At 38.4% G+C, this 16,980-nt stretch overlaps 1 protein-coding gene across 2 annotated transcripts; it reads right to left on the bottom strand.

The window, feature by feature from the left end:
* Nucleotides 1-89: 89 nt before the first annotated feature.
* ppp4cb (protein phosphatase 4, catalytic subunit b) lies at nt 90-15,888 on the bottom strand. Of its 2 annotated transcripts, none has more exons than XM_079801636.1 (9): nt 15,733-15,888; nt 11,363-11,636; nt 11,207-11,258; nt 9,193-9,243; nt 4,452-4,553; nt 4,184-4,357; nt 3,914-4,040; nt 3,641-3,830; nt 90-1,199 (listed from the first exon to the last, which is right to left on the bottom strand). In XM_079801636.1, the coding sequence occupies exons 2-9, from the start codon at nt 11,458-11,460 to the stop codon at nt 1,070-1,072; spliced, it is 924 nt and encodes a 307-aa protein (XP_079657762.1). In that variant the 5' UTR covers nt 11,461-11,636; nt 15,733-15,888; the 3' UTR covers nt 90-1,069. The 2 variants fall into 2 exon arrangements, with proteins under 2 accessions (XP_079657762.1, XP_079657763.1); XM_079801637.1 differs by having other exon boundaries at nt 15,420-15,754.
* Between the last annotated feature and the right edge of the window lie 1,092 nt (nt 15,889-16,980).

Raw genomic sequence — 16,980 nt, 5'->3', positions numbered from 1 at the left:
GAACGGGCCTTTAAACGCATAATTCCGAGTCTGTGAACAGCTCCGAGTAGGACGTCACGTGCTGTCATGGCTTGAAAGCAACAAAAGTTCAAATGAACCGCGTTTATTTAAAATAGAAATCTTTTGTAACATTATATGCGTCTTTTCTGTCACTCTTAATTTCATACATCCATTCTGATTAAAAGTATCACTTAAAAAAAAAAAAAAAAAACTTATCCCAAACTCAAATTTTTTAATTAGAAAAATATTTGATAAGAGTTGATCAGGCATAACATCTGTCAAATTGATGAAGAAAACCAGAAAAATCACATCTTAAATTCATACAAAAGTACATTTTATTTTCACAAATTAAAAATAAAAATCAACAATAAGTCCTATAGAGAGAGAACAGTCAAGAGGGGAAAAGCACATCTTCTAAATCCAGTTTGGTTTGTGTGTCGTGTTCATGTTTTCCAGTGTCGTTAATGTCCATATATATATATATATATATAACACTGCAGAGTCGGGAGCTCAGCATCTGCAGTAGTTTCCTTCACAAAACTCAAAAGCTGTGAAACTGCGGTGAAAACAGATGACTGTAAACTATAATCAAAGCAGGAAACATGTCATTCCCATTCTCTTACACATTTACAACTTGCGTGAGAAGAGAATATACAGAAAGAAAATGAAGAAAAATATAAAAATGTCCAACAACCTGTTTTAACCTGCCGTTTCAAAACGCAGCTTTCTGAGGAACACGTGAACCGCCACCTTCCACCTTCCCCTACTGCTATTCACATACATAATAAACGTCTACATCTACAGCATACCATGAGTCTGAGAGCGGGGGATTTCACAGCAGTGGGTGAGAATATAATGCCAATGTGTGTCTTGATGGCAAAGTGAAAGAATGTGAAAGTGGATGGAAAGTAGCAAAAAGAAAAAGAAAAGGAATATTACAGAGAAAGTTAAAAATAAAAATAAAAAGCACAATTAAGACAGTTGGGCAGGGAGAGGGAAACAGAAATACAAGTACACACAGGGCACCACTTCCTGTTGAGAGTGCTTGCATCCTAAGGACACAGGAAGCTCACAGGAAGTAGTCAGCGACTGGCTTTTTGGAGGGAATGCCTCTCGTTTCTTGTGGAGCAGCTTCGAATATGATGAATTCTTTCTGCAGGTGCTCGTCAAGCTCCAAGATTGCTGCCACATTACCACATCTATGACAAAGAAAAGAGCATGGCATGGTTAAATAAATACCAATAATATTTTTTTGTGAAATATTAGTTTTTTTTCTTAAAGTAACAGTTCCTGGTTCATTTCAATTGGACATAACCACAAAAGTCAGGGAGTCTTGTGAAATGAACAGGGGCGTGATGTATACTGCCGTCCAAAGGCTAAGCGCAGTAACTACACATTTGGTCAAAATTGAGTTAAGACTTGAAATGGGCTTTGTGACATCTGTTCTGTCTTGTGACAAAGTTTGCAGGTTCAATTTTGTCCAGTTTTAGAGAAACGAGCATGTCAAAATTGCAGTAACTACAAAATCCAAGCCAATATACCAAGGCAAACCGCAGTAAGTGATGTTACTGCGTTCTAGCTTTGTTTCCCCGTTCTTGACACAGCAGATACTGCGGTTTCAGCCTTGTCACAATGGGGATTGTAATTTATGCGGTTTCCCCCGATCGTAACACACAGAAACAATCCTGCAGCCATATGATGTTTGAACTCGCGTTAAAACGCAAATATTCAAAGACTGGTAAGGAAGATAGCAAAATAATAACTCATAGTAAGGCAACTGACAGCTTTATATTCAGTTAACATTTAATAGCCAGCCGCTAGCAAATTTTGACTAACCTGTGCTGCTCTATTAAAGGCAATATCCTCTGACAACGTAAAGATAATCCGATTTAATCACGTTGGTGTTTGTTGATTCGGACATCTCTCCGTTTCAGACAGCTAATCCAATTTTATAGACAGGGGTTACCCCTTAAAAAGTTAGCTGGGTCTGGTAAAGTTATCTTGTTAGACAAAGTTACTCTAAAAGTTAGCGGCGCCAGTCATCAGGTGACAACCGGTCGAGCGCAGCGCAGCCGGCCGACAGCAAGCACACTAGGTGAAAAAGTACACTTGCATAATGTACTGAAAGTACTCTATTTTCACGCACTAATTTCGTAGGCTACTAAATATACAAAAAAAAGTGCCAATCAGTTTTTTGGATTTCACAGATAGGTTAGCTAAGAATACATAATAATTATATTTTCATTATTAATTATAGCTTTAAGGGTGTAGATAGCATAAATAGGAAATGTACATGTTTGAGAATAGCTTAGAAGTTAGGGTAAAGGGAGAAGAAATACGTAAATTAACTTACTCTCTAACCTCTAATTCTAGGAAATGACGTATGGCCATATTAAAGGGATAGTTCAACCGAAAATGAAAATTCTGTATTATGTAAAGTTTATTATTACTATAAACATGTATTAAGATGCATGAAAAAAAGTTGGATGAACACATTTAGTTTGTAGATACTGCACTTTGCCTTTGCAATAGTGTTTTAGTTGTTTAAGGTCATCCAAAGGCAGAGTGCAGTATCTGCATTTTGGGGGTCAAAGATCACATAATATTCACAAAACTCATCATGGTCATGGTTTTTATCTATAAAAATTTTTTTCCTAAGAAGGCAATACATGAATGCATTACCACTAATCTACCCACAACATGTTTGACTGGCTGGTGTAAAAACTTTAAAGCCATTTTTCTCAGTTTCAGTGTTTGCGTAGTTACTGCACTTACAGGCGGCTGCTGCTATGACACTTGTTCACACTGCAGTGAGAGTAAAGCGTTTCTGCACAATAAAACCAGAACCCAAGGGTAACGCGGATATGACGCCATTGACAGGCGACGCCCTCACACGTCCCGGTTCCTTGGTTAAAATAGCAATTTCTCACGATTTACAAATAGTTGGAAACATTTGGGATATTGCAAGCACTCAACTGAACAAAATATATAACACTGGCCTAGTGGTTTTTGGATATTTTACTGAAAGAATGTTACATAGTGCACCTTTAACTGAGATAAACACAAAACTTGTTTTTATTTCAGCTATAACATTACTCATTTTAATTGAGTTCAACTTGTTTTAGACAAAAAAAAAAAACTGAAACCATAAAATTGTTGAAATAAAGTAAAGTACAATATATATATATATAAAAAAAACATTTCAGCTTGGGCAACATTAATCATTTTCAATTAGTTTAACTTGATTTACTAACAAAAGTCAATAAATAAAATGTAAAAAAATAATTTAATTATAACAAAAATTAAAAATTTTTTTTTTAAACATAACTTTTTTTTGGAATAAAATAAAAGTTAATTTAAATACAGTAAATAAAGTGTTTTATTTCATCCAGTTGCCAAGGAAATGTTTCTCATTTTCATTTAGTTTAACTTGATGTACAAAAAAAAAAAAAAAAGTATTAATTACAAATTTGGACAAATGAAATTAATTAAAAATGTGATAAATAACCATGACAAAATTAAAAAAAAAAAAAACGAATTAAAAATTATCAAAAACAATAATGGTAACTTGGATACTAAAAATAATTGTTCCCAGTAACAATGACTATACTTTTCATTTTATGAAAAAATAAACCCCCACCTGTAGCAGTAGTTTGGAGCAGACCACACAGTGAGAACGGTCTCGTTGAAGTGCCACTTGTAACCTTCCATGACAAGCTGGTGCGCCCTGCAAATCATGTCGATGTCGTTGGCGGCGTTGAACTGGGCCACGACGTCACTACCGAACAGATATCCAGCACCTCGCGGACTAACGCCCCAGCCGGTGGTGTCTGAGTCAGACAGGGGACACATTCATATAATGAGATGCTGACGATGGAGAACATCTCTGTGGTATTCCAGAAATCAGAACTACCTTCAGGATCAGACCACAAAAGATCACACATGGGTCCGTCATGAGGCACTTCCTGTTTCCTGTCGATGGTTCTGATCTGGTCCAGAGTCTGGATTGAGGGCGACAGGCCTCCGTGTACGCAGAAGATCTGTGGGGTCGCAAGATGAAAAACAAATCCAAGTCAGGCCAGTGTTGAGGAAACAAGTGGAACCTTGTTAAAGGGCTAGTTTACCCAAAAAATGCAATTCTGCCATTTTTTTCATTTTTAACTAACAAACAAACAAGACTCACTTTGCCGTCGATGATGGCGGAGAGGGATAGGTAGTCGAAGATCTCGGTGCAGTACCTCCATACCGTGACTGAACCGTATTTTCTTAAACACTCATCGTAAAAGCCGTACACCTGTGTGATCTGTCTGGACTCGTGATTTCCCCGAATTAAGGTGATTCTGTCTGGATAACGCACCTGTGAGGAGCCATTGTCATCCATTAATTATGTCCTTTTATAACAAGCATCACATCTCATTACAGACGTCTTATGAATAACACGATGACAGTACCTTGAGGGCAAGAAGTAGCAGAAAGGTCTCAACACTGTAAAAGCCTCTGTCCACAAAATCTCCCATGAAGAGGTAGTTTGTTTCTGGAACGTCGCCTCCCACCTGAAGGAGAACAGATTTTTAAACACCAATTACGGTTTTTCAGATATTCCCTTTCATGCAGTGTGGTATATCACTGTCTGTGAATGTAAAAGTTCTGCAAAGTTGTAAAGTGCACAATAAATAAAGTTATTATCTCCCAAAAGAAAGAATCGTTTCTGAACCGTCTATACGAGTCGTTTGTATTTTGAATCCCTCCATAGAGAATACATTTGCATAATAGCGCCTATGTTGTATGTCAGGGGTGTCCAAAGTCCAACCCGCGGGCCAAATGCGGTCCGGGGATGAATTTCAAACGGCCCGCAGCTTGTCTATTAAAATATAATACATGTGGCCCGCCATGGATAATTTACAAATCGTGCAGTTTCACGATGTCAACGCAAGGTGGCTGTACTAGATTTTAGGCCAGGGACACAGCGCCCAAAGCGGAACGAAACAGCGCTACTTGTGCTCTGCGCAACTCGCGAGCTCTGACTCTGAACAAAATGTGTTTACCTCCTGAGTGTCTCGCTCACACGACCACTAAACATCCAGTGAGAAGCGTTCGAGTTTGGCGCAGAGGTCTCCGGTACGAGCTGCGAATCTCTCTGTGATTTGATTTCATTTAAAGCCAGTTTAACAGCACTGACTTAATCAACAACACTAACGTGCAAATCAGCTGAGCCGATTCAGTTAAAATACTTTTCAAACAACAATTCACCAAGATTTATCATGGATTTACTGTGGTAAAACTAACTGGACCCGTGGTCATTTGTCAGAAATGTAGGTTAATATCTAATTTTATTTAATTTGTAATGTAGACATGTATTAAATGAGTAATAAAAGGCCAAATTGCAGACTATTTTTGTCATAAACTTGCAGTTTTGTGCAATTGTATTCATTTGTTTATAGACTAAATACCATAAAAGTCATTCTAGATATAGAAATTTATATATTTTTTGAACTTATTGCCTTGTGTGCACTGAAAAAATGTTGTCATTTAGTATTTTTGTCTTGTTTCTACTATAAATATATCAAAATTCTTAAATCAAGATGCATTTACGAGAAGTTAAATGACATTAGATATTTTTTCTTGTTTTCTGGAAAAAAATAAAATGAAATTGAAGTGAGTTTTTGGTTAAAACAAGCTAATTATTTGCAAATGGGGTAAAAAAAAATTATGTTTCTGTTTGGAATCTTGTTTCTGTCCCAAACAGAAACATTATTATTTTTCTAATCCATTGGCAAATAATTTAGTTTGTTTCAAGCAAAAACTCAATTCATTTTGATTTTTTCCCCCAGGAATCAAGAAAAAAATATGTAATTTTAATGTAAAAATAAGAATTTTTAGTAAGAAAAGTATTTTTTGTAGTGTGGTTTTACCTGTGGTGATCTAAATAGAGCACTTATTAAATTTAAATAAGAATTGAGTTCTAACTCAGTAACAATATTTAAATTTCACCCATTAAAACTTTTTGGTTGATGAAAGTTTTTACAGATATTGTTAAATATCTATACATTTCATATATATATATATATATAAAATATAAAAGGGATCGGCCCCCGGGTATGTCCACAACATCGAATCTGGCCCACTTTAAAAAAAAGTTTGGACACCCCTGTTGTATGTTGTCCCCCGCAAAACACTTGACCAGTCCTCAAACATGTAATTTTTCTGACGACTGCTTCTCAAATCTCAGAGTTCAATGTGGGATTCGCAAAACACTTGCTCTTAAAGATGTGAACAGATGGGTCAGTGCTCCTTTATTTGGACCAGCTGCTCCTCAGAATCACAACCTGTAAGTATGAATAATTATTGATGTATACATTTTCCACCAAGGCTTATAAAAATATGTATAATGCAAAATATGTCATTTTGTGTTTTATATAGTGTAAGTATCCGGCTAACTCGCGTTATTACCGTCTTACTGAAATAGTTATTGCTAATCATCTGTGGGCCACACTATTATCTAAAACAGTGTCTGTTAATGCAGATTGTCTGTTCTTAAAGGGTTAGTTCACCCAAAAATGAAAATTCTGTCATTAATTACTCACCCTCATGTCGTTGGACACCCGTAAGACCTCCGTTCATATTCGGAACACAAATGAAGATATTTTAGTTGAAAGCTGATGGCTGAGAAAGGCTTCACACAGGCCTCCATTGGCATTCAGTACATTGACACTTCCAAGATCCATGAAAGGCACTTAAAACGTCGTTACAAAGTCTATCTCACCACAGTGGCTCTACAATAATCATACAATGCGACGACAATAGTTTTTGTGCGCAAAAAAAAATCAAAATAACACCTTTATCCAACTTGTTCTTGTCTTCCGTGTGCGCCTCCACGACGCATGCGCGAGAATATGACGTAGCGCCGGTGTTCGGGAATCGATGAAATACACACTTAAGCCCCATTTTGAGCACTACGCCGAGACCTAAAGCACGATCAATGTAGAATCCAACAGCTTAGACACGCGCGTCTTCCTCTGCTCGTAAACAAATCGCTTCTGGGTCATCTGTCCGAACGCCGGATCTGCGTCATATTCTCGCGCATGCGTCGTGGAGGCGCACACGGAAGACAAGAACAAGTTGGATAAAGGTGTTATTTAGATTTTTTTTTGCGCACAAAAACTATTGTCGTCGCATTGTATGATTATTGTAGAGCCACTGTGGTGAGATAGACTTTGTAACGACGTTTTAAGTGCCTTTCATGGATCTTGGAAGTGTCAATGTACTGAATGCCAATGGAGGCCTGTGTGAAGCCTTTCTCAGCATCAGCTTTCAACTAAAATATCTTCATTTGTGTTCCGAATATGAACGGAGGTCTTACGGGTGTCCAACGACATGAGGGTGAGTAATTAATGACAGAATTTTCATTTTTGGGTGAACTAACCCTTTAATACTTTGAGTAAAGATAAAGGATGGAGCAAGATTTGTTTTGCAAACTTTTTATGTAACATCGGTCATTCACGTAGTGCTCGGCTAACGTATCGCTCTTATTGATACAGTTCCTGCATGTGCACCGCAAGAAATTAGAAATGAAGAGTTCGGATGCAAAAGCCTCTAAAAGCCACTTTGGTCAAAAATGAGATAACGATACTGAGTGCTCTCCGCATATAGTATACGTTCATAAAATACTTTCACTTCACACCCACTTAATCCCAGCCTCAGCCCATTCAGAAGTACCGGTACTTACAGAAGGAAACCTGTACATAGAAGCCTGACAAAATTGCTTATTTTAAAGAAAAACGTCAGATGGACTTAAGAGGCTTTTGCATCTGAAGTCTTCAATTATACACATTGGTTTGTTGATGGACACACTTGTTAATGCTGATGGTGAGAAATTACAGCTGTAACATCTCATAATGTACCTCAAAATGAGTAGTGCATCACTGAGAAACGTCCTGCTCAAGTCACTCTTGTGATGGAGGTTCGGGTTGAATAATTAGTTCTTCCAATGTTTCATCATCGGACTCGCACTCAGATTGATGTGGTAAAATCAACACCATCCTTACTGCCTTTACAGTGTGTACAATCACTGAGGGTTGAGGAAGCCTCGTGAGCTGAAGTACAGTTATGATAATGGACGTTTGTTTCCGATGTGCACTCGAAGCAGTAGACCAATCACAACAGACTGGGCCATCTGATCAATCAGAGCAGAGTAGGCTCACGGAAAGGAGGGATTTAGAGAGACTGATTCATTCTGCTGCCAGGCCCGTAGTTGGCAACGTCACTTTGTAAAGAAACACTACGCACATCAGTATCTTGAGCTGCACAAACACAGGCTGCATCTGAAAACAGCTGACTTGTGCAAACGCTGCCCACAAGGTCATTTCCCGATTAGACAGCGTTTGCACATGAAGGTACCTCACCAAACTGATTTCAGACAGACATGAGGCAGCTCAACGGTTTAATGATCTACAGCAGACGTGAAAACTAAGCAAACATTTAATAATTAATATTTAATGACATCAGAAGTGGAAAACGTTGGTTTAAAACGTGCATTTACACACAAACTGACTGACCACTAACTGCGGCTTTCAGACGCCATCTTTATTTTTTCTAGCTCAACTGTCACAGAATGGGAAGCACAGGATTGTGGGATATCAAAGGCAGCGAAGGATACGTCTATGCGGTCTTCAAAAATCCATCAGATGAAGGGATCTCAGGGGACAGGAAGTAAAGCTAACATTGGATTCGGACACGCCTCGATGTCCTCCAAAGGCAGCATTTTTAAGTTTTCAGACGCAGCCATAGTTGTGGGACTTGAGTTTCGTCTGTGTTTGATAACATTGCAGGGTGTTGCGAATGAAAGCATTTTGTCAAATGAAGGGAACTTTAAGAGATATACCATACTCAGAGAGTAGGGAACAGTGAACTCTCTGTAGGGACCTTTGTCAATCGGAAAGCACCTGAGTTCACGGAGCTCTCATATAACAAACTGATGATCTGAATCAAGTGGGTCAGATAAGAAAGACATACAACATGTGCAGATCAGAGAAGCATGAGGACTGGAATTGGGAAACCCTGAACTATGTTATCATCCAGCTCTAATCTGCTAAACGCGACACTAAAGGCCCATAGTATCAACAACAAAAAAAACTTCCATGCATTGCTTTATCATTTTGCATTTACTTTTCATGAAAAATAAATTAGACTTACCCTAAACAATTCCTTCAGGTCATAAAACTGTCCATGGATGTCACCACATACCTGAAGAGAAGAAAAAGCTATTTACTTCTCATATATTATATATGATCAAAGGAATCATTTATTATTTTTAATCTTGAAGAGATGTCTTTTTTCTGTGTAACATTCAAGAAGATATTTTGAAAAACATCTGTTTTGTGGAAATCATTAGACACCAAAACAGTTTTCTAAAAAATCTTATTTTGTGTTTTGCAGAAGGTCCTATTAGTTAATGCATTAACAATGAGCAATAGCGCTGTGACGGTGGCAGTTTTTTTTTTAACCAGCGGTGGTTGGGCACACGCACACGCACACACACACCTCAATTAAATAGCCTACATTTAAAAATAAAAAAAAACAGCCTAAACAAGGCTCAAACATCCGTGTTTATTTTAGTACTTCCGTCAGTGAAAAAACATACTACAGCCTTTAAAACCTTTAAATAAATATCAGTAAATAATATGAATATAAATAATATAAGAAAGTTAAATATTAGTTTTAAAAAACCTTTTATATTTCCCCACAGAGGTGCGTGCCGCTTAGCGCTGAAAGGGATGTGGGACACGAGCAGGAAAGAGAGCATCGCTTTTCTAATATCTTCATGTTTTCTCAAATTCTCCTAATGTTCCAAAACTAGATTAGAAAATGGATTGCAGTAAAAGGTGTGAAGGGCAAATTTATCTTCCGCAGGGTCAAGAACTTTAGGCTTTGTTTGATTATGCGATGCGAGAGAAAGCGAAACTAAACATCTCCGGCGTGTATGAAATGCGCTATACACACAAACTTAAAGTGTTACTTCAGCGATCAGCATTAGGCTTTGTATCAGTAGAAACCCGGTAGTATATTCGAATTATGGTACTTTCCCCCCTCATATCCCCCTGAGACGAGAGAATTATGCATTTTATTTCTGGAAAAAAATCCTAAGATGACGCAAATATCGTCATTTTGCGTCATCGGAGGATTTTTTTTGACTTTGGTTCGGCTCACTCGCACTTTATTGAAAAGACATGTTCTGTTTTCAATAGTAGTGTCTATTCTCTAACTGAAAAAAAATGTTTTATTACTATGAAAATCAAAACCACGGTGGTGGCGGTGCCACGGTGGGCAAGTGATAACCAATAGCCGTGGCTTTGGGAGTGGCCTCGTTGGGCAGCGAAGCAATTGCATTCTGGGAGTTGTTGTCTTTCATCCACATGAGACAAATACATTTTCTGTCTTTTCTCAGGCTAAAAGGCATCAAATTCAAAAATAATTTCACATTTCTACTATATAAATGACCCAGTTTAAATACACATTCATCTTCCCAGCGCTGAAGTGCCCCTTTAACGCACTAACATTCTAATAACAAGCACAAACTGTGTCAAATAGAAGTAAAATGTATCCGCCCTACACCGTTTTCTACTTTACCACAGTATATGATGGGGATATGCTCCTAATTAAAAGCAAACAAAAGGAAGAAACATTTATAATCCCCTGTGAGAGACGTAAATGAAGATTTGGGAAAATAAATAAGAGATTCCATGTCCACTAGAATAAAATGGAGTAACCCTATTGTTCAATTCGTGGAAAATTGGGTGACCAGATCGGAAAACGCAGGCAAAGCTTAAATTTGGCTCACCTCACAAAGCCTCTCTCGTTCGTCATGAATCCATGTTTCCATGGCTGCGATGTGACATTTAATTGAGAAACGATTATTTATTTTGTAAATAAAGCTTTGTGCTTTACTCGTGTCCTAATATTCAAGTAAAACAGCATTTCACCACCGCCGGGGTGCGGTTGTCATGTTTACCGGCACAGCCCTAATGAGCAATATTTTTGCTAGAGTCATGTGACCATATCAAATCTTTTGATTTGAATAATGTATTAGTAAATGTTGAAATTAACATCAATAAAGGCCTTAGAAGTACTTTTCATTGTTAGTTCACGTTAATAAAAGGAACTTTACTGTAAAGTGTTACCAAAAGCTCCTCCGTTTGTGGATACTTACTGTTACCGGAGAGTCCACCCTCTGTACGTTACTCTCTTCTACAAGGATCTCTCTGGAACACACACACACACACACACATTGGTGTTGTATGAGCATATGATCAACATTAAAAGGCTTTTTAAAGCGACTGATTTGTTTTCTACTGGTTGTAATCACCTGGCTTTGGCACACAGGGCTTTGACCTCATTTTCCTTGATGAGCTCACACCTCCTCAGCTGGTCGATCTGTCTGTCCAGATCACTCATGTCACCCATGGCGGATCGCTGAGACACCGACTAGCTGTTTCCCCCTCACGAAACCAGTGAATACAGCTACTGTAGCACTAACAGTGTCTCTCTGTGCAATCCAAACACAGACACATGCAAGCACACACACTCACACCAGATGAAGAGACGTGGAGAGGTGGCGGGACGAATCTGGGCACAACAACCTGTTTGGAGTAAAGAAAACAGAACAGGAAAGACGTTTTATTAAGGTCAACATTAACCATACTATATAGCTCTCTTATACCAGTGATGAAAATACAACTGTAAGTTAGGGCTGTGCAATTAATCGAATTTCGATTTCGATTTCGATTTCGCCTCCCAACGATCACCAAAATAGTACAATCGAGAAAAAACGATTATTTTGCCATGTTCAGTTTTGCAAGAACACTCTTATTTTGTCTTGCGTTCTGAATGAAACCCGCACGCGCTCATCCGCCCCTCCCGAAGCCACAAATCTCTCTCAGGTCGTGAGACTCGTGTGCATATCATCCGCTGGAATTTAAAAACTCGGCGCGAGTAAAGATGGCAGAAGGAGGGCAGTTACAGCAGCGTTTGGTGAGCAAAAAAGGCAAAACCAACTCCGTTGTCTGGGAACAGTTTGGCTTTGAGGAATCATACGACGAGCAGAAACATGCTACGTGCAAGATTTTCTACATGGTAGTGGCTGCAACGCAAGGGAACATCACGAATTTGTTTAACCACTTGAAAATTAAACACAGAGTGACCTATGACAATCTAATAAAGAAACAAAAACTGATGAGAGCAGGGGTGCCGTGTAAACGTCCTTTTTTCCCCTCATATTTCTCAAATAATTCTCTCTTTGTAAACTTTGTTCAATGCATGCGAGTGCTGCCGTATGTTTGAATATGACCAGTCGTTTTCACCGTCATCACCCGGGTTTAGTGCCAGAAGACGCCAATGAGAAGCCGCGCGCAGTGAGAAAATGTGTCTCTGTGCGCTCATCCGAGAGCGCGCACACGTCTCTCAGCGCGCAAATATTGAGTTCTCTTTTAAGTCTTGCTCTTGAACGGACAAACTCACACAAAGCGTATGTCAACATGTCCATCTTGATGAGTATCCTAGCAGACATAGTCTGTATATGCCTTAAGTGAACTTTATACAGTCGATAAAGACGACGCATATCCGATCCGGATTGAGTAGCTTTTGTAAGTTTAATAGGATTCATCTTTAATTTATGCACTCAAATATGCAATGTTATTTTACATTTGATACATTTCTGTACCTGAAAACTAATGTTAGACGTACCTGAAAAGCATATCTAGCCGAACCATATTGTTGATCTTATTTATTTGTGGTTATCATTTTTACGTGAATACTTTTATACTTTGATTTGAATATATGTTATATTATTTATTTTAATAGTTCAAAAAGTACAACAAATGTTACAATTTCAATTGAATTGTTGAAAGGTGTATTTTTAATAAATACAACACATTCCCAAAGTCATGTGAAATAATCGTGTTACATAATCGTGATTTCAATATTGACCAAAATAATCGTGATTATGATTTTTTCCATAATCGAGCAGCCCTACTGTAAGTCAATCATAATTTTTTTTTTTGTTGACAATTTAAACATTAAACAAGGTTTTTCTATGGCCTTGGTTCCAGAAGTATTAATCCCATTCATTTTTCAAAAGTCTTAATTTAAAAAGCTAAGCCATGAACCTCTATATACATTAACCTGAACCTACATTATTAACTTTGATTTGAAACAAAAGTAGTTAGAAAATTGGACAAAAAGACAAAGGTGCAAGACTGTGAACTTAACGGATTAAAGCCACAATATGTAATTTTTCACCGATAGAGGTTATTTATTCAAAACAAAGACATAGCTTGATGACGCCTTGATTTTGCGGCGCTTTTATTCTGTCAATGTCGAGCGCTTCCGCTTCTTCCGCTCATGTGTATGTGAGGTAGCGCAGCGCTGTTATCATATTACACACATTTGAGTGTGTTGAAAGTTATGTTATAATGCTACTGTGTGCGTTTGCTCGGCGGCTACTATGAGAGACTTGTTCACACTGCTGTAAGAGATCGATATTATTAGGCATGGTCAAACATGGAACTTGCGGTAAATCAAGAAAACCAGATTCAGACAATAAGACTAACTGTGTTGAGCTGGAGAACAATGATTTGTTTACTGTGGATGAATGATCCAAACAGTTGCTCTCCTGTCTAATAAAACGCACAATATATTAAAGTGTCTTTGGTCTTTCCATGGTTAGGGTTACAAAATAAAGCCAGTAATTGAGGGTAATGCTGGTATGACTATGATTGCTCATTGATAGGCGACATAAGGTCCAAGTCCTGCTTATTTCTCTGGATTTAAACGGTCTTGGAAACATTTGGGATAAAGAACACAAGTCAACAAAATATATAACAATGTTCTAGTGGTTTTTGGATATTTTAATCCAAAAAATCTTACATATTGTGCCTTTAAATAAGGGAAAGAACTCAAAGCATTGCAAATGACAACTGAAAAAAAAGGAGAAATATAAAACTACTGATTTAAAGATGTTGGTTGAGAATATAAAAACTTTTTCCCCCAGTTTTTACCAAAAAACATTGCTTAAAAATGATTAATAAATTAATTATTATTAAAAACAAATAAATAATTATTAAGTAGGACGTTTTTTAACTCTTGCGATCTATTGCTTCAACCAAATGCGTGCGTTGGAGGCGGGACTAACTTGTTTGCTCGACCAATAGCAAACGGAGGGCGGTTTGAAAACATGTCTGTCTGATACAGTTATTTATCCTTCCGTGTGGTGATAGTAGGTGTATATGACATTCTTCTTTCAGACGAATACAATCGGAGTTATATTAAAAAATAAAACATAACACTTTACAAACTATAATCTCTAACTTCCGCTAACTGTCGTACACACGTTCACGAGAGACTGGCGTTCCAGTGTATGACGTGGGACGCAGGCGAAGCGTAAGTTCCTGTGAGGAATGCGGAAGTGCAGAGGATACAGCAAAACAAAACTTGGTTCTCGCGAGAACTAGCATATTCTCACCGCAGCGTCCTACGTCATACACTGGAACGCCAGTCTCTCGTGAACGCGTGTACGACAGTAAGCGGAAGTTAGAGATTACAGTTTATAAAGTTTTAAAAATTGATATTTTTCTTACAGAAACCCATTGATTCACTTAAGTGGGAGAGCCGTGTGGAGCAGTTATATGATGGATAGATGCAATTTTACGGACTTCCCAACAGAATCAGCCATTCACTGCCATTATAAAGCTTGGAAGAGCCAGGACTTTTTTTTAAATATAACTCTGATTGTATTCGTCTGAAAGAAGAATGTCATATACACCTAGGATGACTTGAGGGTGAGTAAATCATGGGCTAATTTTATTTTTTGGGCGAACTATCCCTTTCAGCGTTGTAGCTTTAATTGACTTACATAACCATGGGCAAAACAATAGTCAACGCAAATGAAATCACATTATGACGCAATGAAGAAGAAAAAAACTACAAAACAGTTTCTCATTTGAATTTATTAGTTCTTTTTAAAGAAACAGGCCTCATGAAAGCGGTTAGAATAAGTAGAATCTGAATATTTTGATGAGATTATTTTGAAAATAATTGTGAATGAGGTCAATAGCCTTTGGTAAAGAAACCTGCTGACTATGCAGCACAACTCAAGTTAAACAAGTTCTCATATAACAGTCATAAACGACCTTAATCGTTTAAAGTCAAACGAGTAAAACTAATCTAAAACTGGTAACGTTACATTTAAATCTTAATAGGATGACAGTTCAATTTGGTGTCTACATTAGCCGCTCGTTACCACAGCTCTGTTTGAAATAAAAGACAAAGTTACTTTAATAATCAAAAGGCTTTCGATTTCAATACGTTGTCAAAATTATTAAAGGGTCTACATAACATGTAAAAACTACTTAGCTCGGTACGCTTACCCAACGTGACGGTGAATTAGACTGGCACAACTTTCCTGAAAACTCATCGATGAATTAAATAACCTCTAGACAAATATGAGAAGCACTCCACCGATAATTATTAGCCACCGCGATGTCCTAATGTCAAACTTGACCTAAATTTCCAGCCACGGGCGAATCGATACGGAATTAGCGGAGCTAACTAGCATGAGCAGCTAAAGGCCTGAAAAAATGAGCTCATCTGCCTAGACATCTGCTCAAATACACGGCCAGTTTAAGCTTCTTTACCGCTTAAACTACAACAGAGTTCAAGAAACATACGAGTGGCACCTACCTTTAATCGCTCCGAACAGACCTGTAAAAAACAGAGCAATCTAAAGATTATAACGTCAGTCCGCTTTTTAGGGCTTCCACCCGGTTCGTCGGTCTTTTTCTTCCACCACCCTCTACCGGCGTCAAGCGCCTCCCTTTTGGAAAGCCAGACATATGTGACGTCTGCTGCTCCTAGTGGCGTACCGACATATATGACAGCCAGCGACTCTCCTCTGCCCTCTAGTGGCGGAGTGATATATGACAGCCAGCGACTCTCCTCTGCCCTCTAGTGGCGGAGTGATATATGACAGCCAGCGACTCTCCTCTGCCCTCTAGTGGCGGAGTGATATATGACAGCCAGCGGCTCTCCTCTGTCCTCTAGTGGCGGAGTGATATATGACAGCCAGCGACTCTCCTCTGCCCTCTAGTGGCGGAGTGATATATGACAGCCAGCGGCTCTCCTCTGTCCTCTAGTGGCGGAGTGATATATGACAGCCAGCGACTCTCCTCTGTCCTCTAGTGGCGGAGTGATATATGACAGCCAGCGACTCTCCTCTGCCCTCTAGTGGCGGAGTGATATATGACAGCCAGCGACTCTCCTCTGCCCTCTAGTGGCGGAGTGATATATGACAGCCAGCGACTCTCCTCTGCCCTCTAGTGGCGGAGTGATATATGACAGCCAACGACTCTCCTCTGTTCTCTAGCGGCGTACCGACATATATGACAGCCAAGCGGCTCTCCTCTGCCCTCTAGTGGCGTACCGACATATGACAGCCAATGACTCTCTGTCCTCTAGTGGAATAATTATATATGACAGCCAACGACTCTCTGCTGCCGTCTAGTGGCGGAGTGATATATGACAGCCAAGCGGCTCTCCTCTGCCCTCTAGTGGCGGAGTGATGTATTTGACAGCCAGTGACTTTCATTCTAGCTAAAGTAATTTCTCAGCAGCATCCCCTCAAAAACCAACTTATGCCTTGTTAAATATAACCAAAAACCATAATTGTACTAATATTCAAGTATTTTTTTCCTTCATGTTTTGATTATTGTCTATTTAATATTATATATATTAGATTAGATTTTTTTTAAATCTTATTTTTATTAATTACTTAGCACCTTATTCTAATACTATTTTTAATTTTATTTGTTATATTGTACATTTTGTCCCTTTGTCATTACTTGCTTTGTGTATAATGCTTTAGTAAAAGCATGTAAATGTAATAACACCAATGTCCTTTACATTGAACATTTTAAATGTACTCTCCTCTGC

This window comes from Gobio gobio, assembly GCF_949357685.1.
Source record: "Gobio gobio genome assembly, chromosome: 20".
NCBI classification, from domain to species: Eukaryota; Metazoa; Chordata; class Actinopteri; order Cypriniformes; family Gobionidae; genus Gobio; species Gobio gobio.
Note: the sequence above shows the minus strand (reverse complement) of the source record. Positions and strands in the feature narration are given on the sequence as shown.